The sequence below is a fragment of the Anopheles coustani genome, chromosome 3, assembly GCF_943734705.1.
Source record: "Anopheles coustani chromosome 3, idAnoCousDA_361_x.2, whole genome shotgun sequence".
Taxonomy (NCBI): Eukaryota; Metazoa; Arthropoda; class Insecta; order Diptera; family Culicidae; genus Anopheles; species Anopheles coustani.
Window position 1 is genome coordinate 51,853,585 of NC_071288.1, and position 16,334 is coordinate 51,869,918.

General features: G+C 43.9%; 2 protein-coding genes across 2 annotated transcripts in view; both read right to left on the reverse strand.

The window, feature by feature from the left end:
* LOC131262626 (neural cell adhesion molecule 2-like) overlaps nucleotides 1-16,334 on the reverse strand; it is a 61,957-nt gene that overhangs the window by 26,787 nt on the left and 18,836 nt on the right. The window contains exons 2-3 of the mRNA XM_058264678.1: nucleotides 8,974-9,090; nucleotides 1,176-1,376 (exon numbers count right to left, since the gene is read on the reverse strand). Of these exons, the coding sequence (XP_058120661.1) occupies nucleotides 1,176-1,376; nucleotides 8,974-9,090 (318 nt within the window). The remainder of the gene's footprint in view (nucleotides 1-1,175; nucleotides 1,377-8,973; nucleotides 9,091-16,334) is intronic.
* On the reverse strand, nucleotides 15,237-16,089 carry LOC131260569 (proteasome subunit alpha type-2-like). The gene has a single exon (XM_058262331.1). It carries the CDS (start codon nucleotides 15,988-15,990, stop codon nucleotides 15,286-15,288), a length of 705 nt encoding a protein of 234 aa, XP_058118314.1. The 5' UTR covers nucleotides 15,991-16,089; the 3' UTR covers nucleotides 15,237-15,285.

Below are 16,334 nucleotides of genomic sequence, written 5' to 3' on the forward strand. Positions count from 1 at the left end.
TGTTTTAAAACGTAAATTTTAAATAATTAGATAGAATATCCAGTGGCGTCTCGTGAGAAAATGAGATGGTTGTGCACCTTCAAAAAAAGTAATACCTTCTTAGGTAAACCATATAACGTGGTTTACTAGAACCGGAACAACACGACACACGAGGACGAATTTGGTCAGGATGTTAAGTGAAAGAATAGTTTGAGGAACCGTGAATGGTCTATTTAGTTCTGCAATCTTTAATTGCTACTCAATGGATTTAGATGAAAAAACGAGTTTAACAGCTCCTCTACGATGCTCAATGTTGATGTATAAATTTACTGGAAATTTCACGCTAAATAGAACAATTGCATGAACAATCTTTCGAATGAAACTGTGTGCACCAGCAGTATTGCCCAGTCCAGCGTGCCTGCTTAGACATTTTTAAATTAGCTTCAAATTGTTGGCTATATTTGCGTATTTGTTTCTTCGATTTTATTCCAAAGTTTTATTTTCTTCCAAATTCATTTCACGATCGTCAATATCTACTCGATAAATATATCCGCGGTTAGTCAATGTCTGTGAATCAAATTCTTATTTGGCAAGTCAGACTCACTTCGAGTCCGGCCTGGGTACAATCTAATGTGCCCAGGAAAGCCACCTATACACTGACAATTTCACATGGCCGCATTCAACACATGCACGAGAAAACTAAGGTGTACATATACGATTGGCTAGTGCACTGGCAGAAGTGCCCACCCGTAAACAAAACTGATCGACTTTCCAACTGGATTTTGACTCTTACTAATACGAAAACTAGCGCTTCTTCACCGTTCGTAATGAGAATGGTATTATGAGCCTGTGGTTAAGAGAACTGCTCTTATTTGATTAAAGATGCTCGTTTGTAGCAGCGGTGCACCAGCAGAAGTGCCCAGCGCAACGTTGTAAAGCGTTAAGTAGATTTTGAACGCAACTATTGCGGGTGGAAATAACAATACCATAACTAAACAAATAATTTTGTGATTCTTTTTATAAATTTATGACTGTGCAGTACACAGGTTGCTCAGGTGGACGAGACGCCACTGAGAATATCACTAAACAAACCACGAACAAATCTGCTTGTCACATAAATCTGCGCCCCATCGTCGCTTCGAATTTCCCTTTGATTGTGAATTAATTACAAACCACACGACCGCCGTTTCACTTACCGAGAATTTCCACGTGGTGCGTGATTTCCCGCGGGTCCAGCATCGCGATCTGGCAGATGTAGTCACCGGCATCCTGCGGTACCGCGTCCCGTATCTGCAGCGTGTAACCGTTGACGAGCCGCACGCGTGGATCCGGCGTCACTTTGACCGAGCCCGCGGTCAGGATCGCAATGCCCCGCTTCCAGGCCAGCACGTAGGAACCTGCATTAAATGAAAAGAGATAGAGCGCGGGAGGATAGGTTAAATCACGTTCGATTAGAGAGAATCACAGCTTCGGCTAGGCGGTCTTCAAACGAATCGGCTCGAATGGCTTCAAAGGAACGTGCCTAATTTGGACAAACATCATTTGGAGCTTCCGGTGGATGGTGGAAGAAGTAGCTCGGGTTGTAGATCATGGTGCAAAATCTCGGTACCGGTTTGGAATTCGAACAAATCGTCCCACGCATTGTCATCAATCCTAGTTGCTTCCTTACTTTACTGCCTTACCCCCGGACCATTGCGTGCTTTTCGAGCAGGGAAGCAATAAAGGCTAAGTTTTTATGAGTTCTTGCTGGCAATAAAACTGATAGCGCTAGCTCTGGGACACTACGCTAACGCAGGGTTTGGCCTATTGAAGGCGAATTTTATTTGGTACCTTGTTCTACCACCTATTTTCGTTATCGTATCCTGCTGAAAGGTTTTATCTTGCCTTCTGTTAGGGGCTCATATAACACAGCGTCGTCATTTGTTACCAAGCATCTTACGACGCAACGTCCGGCGTGGACCGAAGTGATCAAACATTAACGGGAACATTCCGGGAACGGGTCCTGGGGATACACTTGGTTCGTTTGTCACCAGTCACCCATGCTCGCAGGCACTGCGTCAACCCACCGTTCGACGGCTCGCCGAACCTGGCGTACCACGCACGCGGCCCGTTAATCCCCTGACGCGAAAAACGAACCTAATTAAAATTAATGAAGTCTTTCGCTATAAAATTACATGCAAAATTGATCCAAACACTGGGTGTCGACGTACAGCGCGGGACCCGGCCAACCCGTCCGACACCTCCGGAGGGTCGTTAAAGGGCCACTTTTTTGTTGTTTTGTTTAGGATCGCTATCGGAGTGGATATCCCCGGGACCCCCAGGGGGTGATGGCTTTCGCATGGTGGAGGAGAAAGCGGACACGAAAGTCGATGAAATGTTATTGCCTTCGTCCCCAAGCGCCAGCGGTTGGAGGGGCCGGGTCGGCGAGCGTCCAGCCATTATTACCGCGCCAGCGGGTGTCCTCAGTAGCGACAACAAACTGCCGGTATTTAGGAATAGGTTATTCCGGCTCGTCTGGGAGAAGTCCGTACCACCCGCTGATAAGGGGCCACACCGGGCGGTCCGGCCGTGGTCAGTGATAACTGTCGACTTCAGTGGCCGAGTTTGGGGGGCGTGCGGTCTAGGGGAAGGGAGGGGGCCGGTAGGCTGGCAGTCGGCACCGAAATCACGCCCTAAGTTGAAAGCCGCCCGACCCGGGTGATAATCTAAATGTTTATTCAGTTGAGACAAATTTCATTTCACTGCCGCTTTTTACGATTGTTTCGATTGGCCTGAAAGAATGGTAGCTGATAATCGGGGAAAGCATAATAAAACGTTGCGGATGAGCGGCAACTGAACGACGGACTGACATTGCTAAAGCGGATCAGAGAAGGAGGCCATGCTGTTGACTGAGTTTAAGTCGTGATTGGATAGTATGACCATTTTATCCCGACGATAACGTGCTCCAGAATTTGTGTTGCTTAAATACAAATGGCCTTACAAGAAGGTTTTACTGACACGGTAAATAAAACATTTGAATGTTCGAACCCATTCTCTAGGTCCGTATAGTTATACTACACAGCAAATCAAAGGCCTCAAACAAAATTCAGTGAAATCGTTCCGGGCACACTTAGAACACATTTAGATCACTTTAAGGAATAAACCTTCACTTTTCTTAACACCACAGTTATTCATAAGTAACTATGTTCTCTGTGGAAGTGATCCAGCAAATAAAGATGAAAATACATAATTTACAGTTCTATAATGGGTTTGAAGTAAAAACTCTATTTGAAATTGTATTCTTTTTCTTTTAGTATTTCATTTGATAAATATAAGTGTTTATAGTCTTGCGATATATATATTTCATGAAGTCATGTTGTTTTTTAATTCTATCGTCTAAGCAATATATAAGCCAAAAAATGGTAGTAACAACACCAGCTTCATAATGCTAATATTGCACGAGCTTATTACAAACTAGCATGCAGTTTGTGCCAGCCTTTGAATGATTGGTACTGATAATTTCACATTGTTCTAGGTCTTGCAAAGATATAACCATGTTTGCTACTAAATTTACCACGGAGTCTTCATGCATAAATCAACAAGCACTGTTCAGAGTGCAATCAGCTTCTTTTCAGCGCGCTAGTTTTTTAAAAGTTCCTGATGCCAACGAAAGCTATTTCTATACAGCCCACTGAGCTAATGTCACGATGGCAATACCCTTCACATGTTTGGCAGGTTTTACCCCATGATATCATCGTGTCTCATCGATGTTTTGTTCACACGCAGCAGTGACCTTTCGCATGTTGCGTGTGAACGCAAAGGAAGGAAATATCCAACCACGTTTCGTAAGATCACTTGGATGTGTCCCTTCCTTTGGCAAATGTGTCCCTTACTGGGACGGCTCCACTGTGGTTATTGATGCTGTAAACCACCCTTGTTTCCTCGCTGTTACTACGCAATCACTTTCGAGTGACACACGGCCGACAAGAACTGATGCTCCCTGCATCGGGAAACACCTGACCGGTAGGCAAAAAAACATGGTTTGTTGGCGTGATTGGATGAACTCTTCGGCCAACGAACGTACAGCGGTTTAAGGTAGCTCTCTGCTGCGGAATAGCATCGGAGAACCCGGGTTTTGGACCGGGTTTTGGACCGGGTTTTGGACCTTTTTTGGAAGCACAACGAGCTCGAATAAAGGATCTGCAGTTGACATGATTCAAATTGAGTTGGCCCGTAGAACGTACAGTCGCCTCGTACCGTTGCTTGTGGCTCCGGATTGCGCACACATATGTAGCTCCCTCAGATGCTCACCACGGCAGACGGTCTTATGCCAGAATCGATAAAATTTCAAACCGACATTACTTCGCCGGGTTGGCCTCGATCGCAGCAACTCCTGGTGGTCGGTCAACGCTGTACACGAAAATAGCCCACCGGCGTCATCGACGTTATTGGCGTCGGCGGTTTCTGTGCTTGTCGTTGATTGATTGTCATAAATAATTGTACCACCAGCAGGGGCCATCGCTGGACCACATTGGCCGAGTGCTGTGCAGGCGGTGAAATCAATATAAAAAAGGTCAGTCCGGGGTTGCTTTCGAACGGATTCTTTCGATTGACGCTGTCCTTTGAATTATGAATAACACAAGACAAAACGAGGAATCGCTACAGGAAGCATATTATGAGGAATTACTGAATTGAAATGATCGATTGAACCCTTAACATTAGTGAACATATCGTTCTAAACCTGAACGGCAGATTGACAGTTTGAGTTGCTGAGATCAATATTAACTTGAATTTGACGTCGAAAAAATAAATCGAAATTCCATTTTAGTTTTTTTTTGGCAAATATGTTAAACACAATTTTCTTTGTTATACAAAATAGTTTTAAGATTCGAATATTTCACCAATAATTATACAAAAAAACTTTGTATAACATACCCATCAAAATTACCGAAGCGATATTCTTCTTGGTGTAACGACCGTCTTGGTCATACCTGCCCGTTAAGCGTTTACTACAAACTTGTTCCCTTTTTAAGATGGTAGATGGTCGGTCCTCTCCTACAGGGGAGGGTACCGGTTAGGTTTCGAGCCCACCGGTATATTACAGATCACAACTCAAAACCTTTCAAGGCACAATAATATGAAAAGTTTAAATAAATATGTATTTTCACTTCGAAAGAATACTTAAAGTTCATTAGAGCGTTGTTATTTAAACATGCTTGTAATAGGTGCAGGAAACCAACGGATTGATTTCCATTCAGCAACCAAATATTGTTGACAAGAACATGAGGGTCTTATGGACAACCAATTTGACTATTCTGCAATATTCAACGTTTTCGAAACTAGTAATATATTCATTTTGCACGCCAGTCCACACTAAAAGATTGGTTGGTTTTCAATTGTATTGCATTAGACCCCAACCAAATTGGGAAATCGTACGTGTGTTCGATATCAACTCTTCCTTTAAACAGGTCAAAACTAAGCAGAACTTATTACATCGAGTAAATCAATTGTACATCATTGGACTCAGATGCACCTTCGCTGGATGCAACGAACTGTTATTAATCCGGCTGTTGAGGTGTTGTTCGATTTGAATATCAACTTATCATCCGTAGCATAGCCGCAGGATGCAAGGTCCAGGCGAATGATATCTGTCACGAACGGTGCGCTCAAAGGCTGCCACATGCAGCAGATCCGTTCCGAACCGGAAGCTGTGGATTGCTGCCGGAGTATTGATTGAATTTGCAATCAAAATAAACTTGGTCATGTCGGCGCGAGAAGTGCCGGGGCGGGGGGGAGAACCAACCTCTAGCCGACAATCGATCCCGAACGCAAGCCCTAAGCCAACTGTCAAAGCAAATCGATTAATGTCGTTAGCAAGAGGTCAGGTTCAGGACCGCACGGATCAGGCCGGCAGACCACGACGAGGACGAGCAGGACGCCACGCCTGAAGGTACACACAGTCGGATGCGTGTCGTTCCTGCCCGCTGGCTGACTTCCGTGTTTGCTGATACGGGGATTTGATGAATGGGCTCTGATTACGAGGCTCGGTACGAGCGCGACCGGCTGTTTCCAGCGTTTTGCTTCGGACAGAAATATGGACCGAATTACCATCCTTAGGGACGGGAACGGTGCTTAGGGAAGTGGTGGAAGAATGGTTTGTTTGGCGGCTTCGCCTAACGTTACCTGTAGCGTTGTTCTGCGCTCGTCTATCCAATAAAATGCATATAGTGCGGCATAGAAACCGTCCATCCAACTCAAATTAATATTATTACAATGCCAACGCAAACCAATCGAGATGAGTACAACTTTACATGGCTATGCACGGTTGTCGATACATGTACAAAGATATGTTTTGCAATTGATGCAAAGCAGTACAACCCATGGTATTTGTGGTTTGGAAATGAAAAGATCCATTTCAACTATACTGCTCTGGAAACAATATTGATTATTAATTGTTTGGCAAATTTTACATCATGCTACGTGAGAGGCACTCTCAGCGTGGTGTTTGTAACAATGTCATTATTAGATACTTTTTCATTACATTTTACAGCTAGTCAATTTTACCTGACATATGCTCTCTTTTCGGTAACAATTGAAACGTTTTACGTTACAATCCTACCATACACGTTGATTCATGCAGGAATTTAACAATAAATTTAAAAAAAACCAATACTGAACGAGCTTTAAAGTACCTTAAACCAAGCGATAGGTCACATATTTTCGATTTCAACAACATTTCTTCCATACAGCTTTTTCCATGCCATCCCAGTCCAGTTCAGTGGCCTTTACCAGCCAGCACCGAGGTCCCTGAACGAATGCTGCGGCGGTCCGGCATTGCATATTAGCGCGACATTGGAAATTTATTGCTTCCAGACACCACAACGCGCATCGATCGATTTGTCCTCGCTTGCCTTGGGTTTGCCCCGGTCAATGAATAATTTCGTCCTTTTCGTCCTTCCAACCCAGGCCCGGGTGGTTGGCTTGGGAAGGCAGGAAAGGCCGTCCATGCTCTTTCCGTCGGTTTCCGTTCCTTTCCATGGCCGGGGGAAGGCGCTTGGCGAGCTCGGGCTACGATGGAAAAATAAATTTCTCCACCTCATCAATGTTGTAGCTTGGTTTCCCAGTTTACCCAACCGCAAACACCGACCCAACCATCATCCGCTGCAATCATCGTTGGTCCAGGGAAAGGCTATGACAGCAATGAATTCAAAAATATGACAAAATTCTCCCCAACCCCGCCCCATCCCTCCCCGAATGTCACTCCGCAAACCCCTGAACAAACCAAAGTCGTTCGAAGCTAACCCACCCGATGGAGACAAACAGCTCGCCGTGGGACAACGGCGTGGGAACCGACTCAAAACTGGAGCCTCGGATGGGACCATTTTCCGTGGTTTTGAATTCCATCGTTATAAATTTGCCATCCACAAACGACGGCATTAAATATTGATCGGTCCCGGCGAGGCACGGATTTGCCGGGTGCCCGACGTTTCCCGGTGGAAAATCGCGCACGAAACCGATTCCCAATGACGGCTGTCTTCTGCTTGGATGCCCTTCGAACCTTCGAAACTTGGAACGCGCCGAGAACGATGAAATCACTGCTTCACTCATCGAGCCGAAGATGAATGGGTCGTATGATGCCTCGGTGGTTCTGTAATTTATTTGCCGTTTAAGTATGCCATAAACAGTTCAATGGCAAATTTCCCATTTTTATTTCGCAAATAAAGAAATGAGTTGTTTATGTTTCGCGTGGAAGGAAATTTGCGTGATTTGCACATTTGTCAATATTCTCGAACTAATTCGAGGAGCTACCTTTTTTAAAGTGCTTATTTTCTTCTTCGACTTTTAACTTTGTTCTGATTTTTTATGTAATGAACCACATTTCTTTTCACAACGTGTAAAATCTCGATATATTTTAATCTTACGTATACACAGTTCGATTTAAATTCAGAGCTTAACGTGTATTCTTTTTATCCTTGTGCCTGCAATTGAACATATTTACATTTAACTTCGCAGCTTAAAAAGAAAATTGAGTGATAGAAGCTACTTGAGTACCCTTTCTTTCTAAATCGCTCTTTCGGAATAAATCTTTCGTAAAATACGTACAGGAATGAAAGATGAATGCTGCCACTTTTCACTCGAGCATCCGAATTTCGAGGAAATAAGATCAAACAGTACACACCGCATACGCATTTACCGTGCGCTCACAGAGGCATTTTCTGCTGAAATCCCATTTACAAACATCATCCTTCATTCCCTGACCCTTCCCACGGTGAAAAGAAAAATATGTTTCATAATAAAATAAAACCCTGCTCCACCGCACTCTTCACTCCGCATCCCGGGAGCCCATTGTTGTCCAGTTTGTGTGAGATTGCGATTTTTTATATGCCGGTTTAGTTTGGCATGGCTTTCCAGGGAGGCGTTAAAAAAGGGGTACCGAAATCCTGCCACTCGTCCCCCGGGAGCCACTAGAAACTGCCGAATGCGCTGGACGGAGGCACAAAAAAGGATAAATCAATTTGTGTTTTATTCGACCCATCAAGGCTGCCCTCGCTGTGAGCGTAAATTCATTCCACTGAAAACCCTACTCGACCACGGTCAGAGCGTTTCAAAAGCAAACCGCAACCCCAGAACCATCTGGAAGAGTTCCAGCCCAAATTAGGTGCCCCCGCCGCCAACGCTGCTGCTTCGGTTTGCTTGAACGCCCCGGGTGGTCGATTTTTTGTTTCTGCTGTTGTTTTATATCGCATTCCCAACAATTTATTCTTGCCGAGTTCTTGCCGCCAATGCGAGCTAGAAACTGATTGCTACCTGCTGGCATTCGGAAGATACCTCGGGACCTCTTGTGGATAATTTCCACATAGTTATTGCTCCCCAGGGGGGAAAAGGTTGGCCGGACAAGGATGAAAAATAACCATTGCAGGCGATGGGGGTAGTTTCTTATCCTTTGGTTTGCTTTCATGATTTGAAGAGATCTTATGTGCGGACGTTCTCGGAAAGAAGTGAATTGTAACTCACCTGGAGAAGCTACTTCGCATGGAAGTGTGATGACATCGCCAACGGCGAACTTGAATGCTTCTGATCTTGAGATGAACAATGGTTCTGCTTTGTTGAGTATTTGACTAGCTGCTTCTCCTGCAATGGTACAAAGTATCGAACATAATAGTTAATAGAATAATTTAACGTTTTAATTAAAATTAAATAAAAAAAAATAAAAAATTTAAAATAAAATTAAAAATAAAAAAAAAATAAAAAAAAAATAAAAAAAATTATTTAATTTAAATCCCAACCGAGACCGGACCCTCCCCTGTACGAGAAGACTGACTACCCACGTACAACAGGAAAACAAGTCTCGTAAGCCCTTAACGGGCAGGCGTGACCAAGAGATCGTTACGCCAAGAAGAAGAAGAAGAATAATTTAACGTGTGACTATTTGTGTACTATAATTTAGTAATATCAACTTCTCAATCATTCAACCCCCCCCCCCCCCTCCCCCCCCCCTGTTACTTAATTTTTTAACAGAATTCTATATTTTTAACAGTTCAATACCCAACAATAATTAAAAATACCGTATACTTTAAATAGAATATTTTAAATGCCGTTTAAATTGGACACCTCAAATATCATCAATAAACAAGTCGCAACTTCAACGGTTGTCGTAAGCTTTCTTAGTCCATTTTTGTTCTCATACTATAGAAACTTCAGCATTTGTTGTTTGACAAGCGAAGCTTCAGGGGAAAATACGTAGGCAATTAAAAACTAAAAAAATGTACCCAACAATTCACAAAAAAAAAAATGGGACGTTAGAACGGCTGCTTAGGAGAAACTAGTCCAGCTGGCCCTTAAAAATGAAATGGTGAATAATTAATGAGACGGGATGAAAATTATACTTCCAACCGTTCAAAGTTTGGATAAGTTTTTGCTCTCACATTAATTGCCTGTTATGACTAGCAAGAAAAGAAATGTCTGAAGCTGCTGAGGGGAGGGAAGGAAAATGAAACTTTTGAAGCAATTATAGCTATGATTGTGATTTGATTCTATTCACGTCTTTAAGAATAGGACCATAAAAATCGACACTCACAAACACGATCATACGCCTCAATTAATTTTTCAAGAATTGAGTTTCGTTCAATGTTTCATAAACCAATATTGATTTTAATTTTCATAGTTAGAAATTACTGTACTTTGCGCTACTTCGGTACGCGGTACATAATAAAAAAAACTTTTATTTTGAACATAATACTACACAGGAGATTTTTTTGACGAAGAAAGGTTGGCATAATACTCGATTCCACTGAAGTTGCGTAACATTTTGTGCCCAACTCACGTGGCATGAAATCACAGACACAGATTATCCCCGCACGAAAGCCAAAGGCTTACCGGTGGACCATTATGCCTTCAAACGATTTCCTGTTGCGTATAATCGATAACCATAATTTGCTGACAGCCAAAACACCTTCATCATGTTGTTTCCGTTTTGCCTTATGTCAGACGCGCCCGTTTCACCCGTGGGACCCCGAAAAATGATTTATTTTTTACCCACTCCGGAAAGATTTCCCAGCCAACAACATCACGCCATGCGAGCAACGTGCTTTCTTCGCCGGCTTAGCCGGAAGGCAGTCTGAAACGATTTAGCGAGCATACATCGCACTCCACGCCGGGAAGGTTCAGGTTTCACCGTGGGCCAGGTTAATGAAGCGTGAAGCACCCTCCAGGATATGAGCCGGGCTCGGTCGGTGGAATACGGCAAAATTAGACCGAAAGGTCGTCACTTTCACTAAACCCGGGTGCATGCGGTTTAAGTGTGTGTTAAACGTTTTCCTCTCCGGGCGTTGATCTTCCGAGATGGCGACTATTAGGAGTTTCTTCGGTGTTGCTCAAGTATCAAAATTCCATGAAATCTTATCGGGAGCTGTTCAAACTATCGGTTGGTGAGTGTACTGATAAGCTGAACGTAACATATCCTCATCAAGGACAGGAATTCGTACCTTTTTTCTATACTTTCCAATCATTGTAAATTACATGCCACGTTTTACTGTTCCGATGAGATTACAACGAATGAAACAGAATTTTTGGATAGTTTAACAAAAGAAAACCGGGCAAGAAGTTTAACGTTGTGGAATATCAACAACGAACACAACTATGAGATGGTTGAAAACCTTCTTACATCCTTCAGACTTCTGTTTATTGACTTTTCAAGAAGGTAACGTACAGTTCTTTAAACTAAAATATTTACCTCAATTGACAAACAAACCGTTTTCCAATTAGCTCTTAGCATTATTTTGGTTTTCAGCCTTGTTATGATATAAACTTTCTATGTAGAACAAACCTCGACTGTAAAAAATCGTTAAAGCGATACGTTATAAGTGAGTCCCAGTAGGAGAAAAAAAATATGCCCAAAATTCCATCAAATAACTATCTCCTCCGGGATCGTATGATGTATGATGTATACCTCGAACCCTTTTTTCTCTTTATACGGGAGGGTACTCAAACTGCTCACGTTCTGGCGGTTTTGGGTTCGTTTTCTTTATTTCCGTTTCCATACGAGGCTGCTCGCCGGTTGATCGGAGAAGATTCCTTTTAACCACCGCACAGTCACATTCTTTCATCACAATCCGGAGAATTCCTTCGGGTTCTCGGCCCGAAGCTATCAACCAGCGCGCTATCCCCAAGCGGAAAACCATCGTACGCCGGTAGCATATGAAATGAGCGCAATAAATTTTCTCGATCCTTCCTCAAGCTTCGACGCAACAAACAAGAAAAACCAAAACTCTAGCTTCTTGCTCGCGGTTGACTTAGCGCTGAAGTGTTCGAAGTTTAAGTGCGTTCTCTAAGATTGCGTCGAAGATGGGCAAGGTTGGAGCCATTTTTCCTCATTTCTGGTTTTTCACCAAACGCAAACGTTCCGCTTCGGGCAAATGGCCCTTGGAAAATGGGAAATGATTCTCACTTTCATCATCTTTCCTTTCCCGTTCGCTGTCGGTAGTGGCGTCCGTGAGCTCATTGTGTTGTCTGTTTCCGTAAGCGTTCCATGTCATTCCATTTTTGCAATTTCAGCAAGACTTTCCGTGCGAAGATACCATCCGCAATATCTGACTTCTTAAAGATGTTTTATTCAAGGGAAACATTTCACTCTCGTACAGCGATTAGAATTTGTAGCACATTACAATTGGGGTAGTATACCTCATCATCTTGCTTTCGGTAAATCGACTCGTTGAATTCTCTGGAGACGGAATGTTTCTGATTATAAATACCGAAAGGTACGTGTAAGGATCGTCTTTCCGGAGGCGAAATTAACGCTTTACGTTTGCAATAATCGTTTGAAGCTTATGGCAATCGTTTAACGGAAAGGGTTCACTATTAAGTTTGCGTTCCTGTACGAACAAAGCAGATCACAAGGTCCAACCTGGTAGCACTGTGAGGTGGCAGGAAAACTAAAAATTTGAAGTAGTCAAATATGTTCATGAAAAGCCTCGGAAGCGTTAGTGTTCTATAGATGTCATGTTTCAACTCAATACTATTTATTTAAATTATTGCTTTAAAACTTTTCTTTATCTGCCACCTTTTAATATGCTACAACTCTAAACTACTGCAGATCTATAACTCATTTTATTAAATATAGAAAATATCAACTAAAATTTCTGTTACAGGTAACATTCAGCAGGTATCATCGTTTTCAGAATATAAAATTAATCCATTTAAGTTTGTTCATGAGCATACATTTAATGAGCTGTTTTTTTTTTTCCTTTCCATTTTCCTACCATTTGCCATTGCCGGTTGGTGTCATGTGGGAAAAATGTTTTCACTTGCAAAAAAAGGGGTATGTCGATGCGCCACATCATTCTACGCCTGCACTAACATCAAACGGTGAACATTCGCATTAGATTTGCGAGAATGGTAGCATTTTTCCATCGTACCAGACATGTCACAGGCACCATACGGAAACTGAAAAGCCCCCATCGTCGTCATCATCATCATCATCATCATCATCATCATTATGATTATCCTCAACATCGTCGTTCCAGTCGTTGGCGAACCAATATGCTTTCCCCGGGTTTGCCGGCGCGTCCCGTGAGCAAATAATCGCCAGACCGTACAAATGGCACTCGGGAACGTCACACGTACACAAGTGGACGCTTTTGCCCGCCGCCAGCAATCCGATGGCAAATTGAATCAGGTTTGGAATTATGAAAATTTTATTAACCGCTTAGCAGAAAAAAAGGCACAGAGGAAGCTTACAGCGCCAGCAATGGCACCTCGAGCGTGCTGCAATTAAGATAAAAGCCCACCGTGAGCGGGGTTGTGCTGTCTCACGATTTTCCCATTGGTTTATTTTAGAAAGCTCGCTGTCCCCGCGAGGGAAGATGGGGTTTTAATTGCATTAATAGGACGGTTTATGTTCACGATTATCAGCCTTCCGTAGGAATCCGCTTTGCACGATGGCAAAACGAGGCATATGTTCGAGGGGTGGTAAATTCGATTGAAATCGTTAATAACGATCCCACAGAGTAAGGCTTGCGCATTCGACGACATTGTTACGATAGGTTTTCGGTCGGAAAATGTGGTTGTAACTGCAACACGGGCCGGGTTTCTCTCGGTGGAGCCCTCGGTTTCCGGCGAGCAGATGCCTTGTTTAAGCGTCGTAAAAATGTGTCGGGTGATAAGCGAAAAACTTTACCACGGAATCTAAATGTGAGAAAAATGCACACCGAGGGGATGCTAAACGGAAAGGAAAATGCTCCCCGCTAAATAAAGAACTGTCAGGTTCATGTACATCGCCATGTCTGGCGTGACGGGTCGTGTCAACGATAAATCAGCCCGTAAACGAGCGGTGGGACTCATCCCGCGAGCATGGCACGGGACGCCATGGGGCGGCTCCGAGTCAAAGTTTCATCGGGACTTCGTTGAGACCACCCCCCAAAGGCGGGTGGCCTGATGTTTCGCACACTCGTACCGGTGCGAACCGACGCCGTTGCCTTAGATTCCAGGCCGCAAAATGTGGTTATCGTTCACAAAGTTTAATTATCTCATAAATTCAACGTTATAATAATAAGAAGCCCGAAATTCGCTCCCAACGCGCCAGAAAGATGGGAAACGAACGTGCGCCTCCTTTTGCGCCAGCGAGCCGTGTGGAAGATGGAAGGACCGAGTTTTTTTTTCCCCAGCATTTTGGGAGGCGGCCTTCTTCACGCTTGGATGGAGCATATTTTTCTGCCTACTTGGAGACGGGGCCTTGTGGCCGCACCGAGCGCCGCCTGCCACTGGCAGGTGAGGTTTTTCCGACAGCCCCGAACGAAGCGGAGCAGCGGCGCAGTTGATTGAAACGGCAAGCGGAAGGAAGCCAGCGAAGATTCTGTGACCATAATGATAGGTTGCCCCTGGTCGTCACTCCCATCCGGCCCACACCGGCCGGTCCCGCGCGGTATGAATTGCCTAACTTCATTATATTTTAAATCTAGCTCCGTGCTGTTCGGTTCGCTCGGAAATCTCTTCGCCAGCCAGATGGAAACCGACAGCCGAAAATATTCGCCCGCGGGCCCGCTTCTCCACGAGGCAGTATTTCACCGGATTTGGAGTTGACTCGGCGTAATCCTCCGAGCCGGGGTGAGTTTCCGAACAGCGCGAATGAATATTTAAAGCAAAACAGCTATTTTGTGGGGACTTTCGAAACGGTTTCGGTGCGGTGCAGTAATAACTTAATCCTTCTTGGTATTCTCCGCCCGTGCAGCATTTGATTTTCGGAGCGCGGAGGAACGAATAATGCGATCACCGCGGTGACAGTTGCGAAGAGTTTGGCGTGCCCGCACAAAAAATCCTCTTACAAATTGCACTCTAACTTAGTTTTAGCCCGCTTCCTCATTGGAAGAAGTCATATATTTAATTAGTAAGTTATACCATTCCCAGAAAGATGAAACCAGTGATATATTTCAATAAAATGAAAAAGGTCACGTTCTAGCCCACCAGCAATAAATTTGTCCAAAATGATCATATTTAAAAAACATCAGCAATGCACTCGTTTTAAGACACACAGATCCCTTTTCCACAAAATAGTAATGTATAAGTTCTTTAAGGTAAATCAAAACTGAAACGAAAGGTTTTCATGGCATTCGAGTGTTGCAATAACATTTTTCTGCAATTTTTAATTACGTCAGGAACTATGTTGTACAATTTGGCAAGCTACTTCAACTAATTCACTAACAAGATAGAAGAAGATTGATTTCCAAATCATAAGTTTATTCCCACAGCATTGACATCCGTATGTCCACAAAGTATTGTAGAGGAAAGAAAAAGGACACGATGTATAATGCCTTACAAAAAAAAATTATACGCTTACGGAATATTGGCCAAGTAATCCTGCACATCCGAGGGATCGAGCCAGCGGAAACCATTCGCATCGCAAATGCCTACTTCGATGTTATCCGCGTTCATCTGTCCTTCGAAGCCTTCCTTCAGCGTGAGGATGGCCGTGTGGACCGCATCGTCCAGCTCGAGATACTCACTGTAGTGCTTCTCGAGGAACGTCTTGCCATTGTTGGCGTTCTTGCCCATCGCCGTTGCCTTCCACGCGAAGTACGCACCGGACGGGTCGCACTGGAACAGGTATGGTCGGCCCTCGTCCCAACCGCAGATCAACAGGGACACACCGAACAGACGGACACCACCAGACTGCGTGTACTCCTGCATGACGGTGGCCACCTTCTGCACTAGCTGCGAGGTGGGGATAGGCTCGCGGTAGGTCAGGTAGTAGTTCTGGGCCAGCTTGCCCGCCTGCTTCACCAGCAGTCGGTAGTCGAGGCCCATACCGGAGTAGATTATACCGATGTGGTTGGTGACCATCTCCACCTTGGGCACGCTGTGTTCATCGTACAGGATGGACTTCTGCTTGTTCTCCGTCGCGATCACGACGCCATTGACGGCCTTAATGCCCACCGACGGAGCACCGGCAGCGACAGCAGCAAGGGCATATTCGATCTGGACTAGTTTTCCCGAAGGGCTGAAAGTGGTCAGCGAGAAACTATATCGCTCGGAAGCCATAGCTTACAGTTTCTTATAGTTTAATCTGAAAACAACACTATTTAAGCTGTGGTTTTTACGCCACAGACAAAACGACGGTGAAGCGGCAACTTCTGAAAACAGTCGATTCAAGACGTACTTTGTACAGTAAATTAACTAGAGCAGCTGTATTATTTGACTCTTTTTTTATTCGATAATTATTGCAGGCTCTGGCTTTTTTAATTTCTTTAGCTTGAACAAATCATGATATGATAAAAACAAATAAACATCCTACAATATACTACAAAAACGCCGTATTTTGACTATGGTTTTAAATATTTTATGTGAGCTACTTTTTTGCCAAGTTTAAATAAAGTAGTTTTCAA

Excerpts from the sequence above, each read along its gene's own strand:
- LOC131260569 (XM_058262331.1), bottom strand. The coding sequence starts at position 15,990 with ATGGCTTCCGAGCGATATAGTTTCTCGCTGACCACTTTCAGCCCTTCG.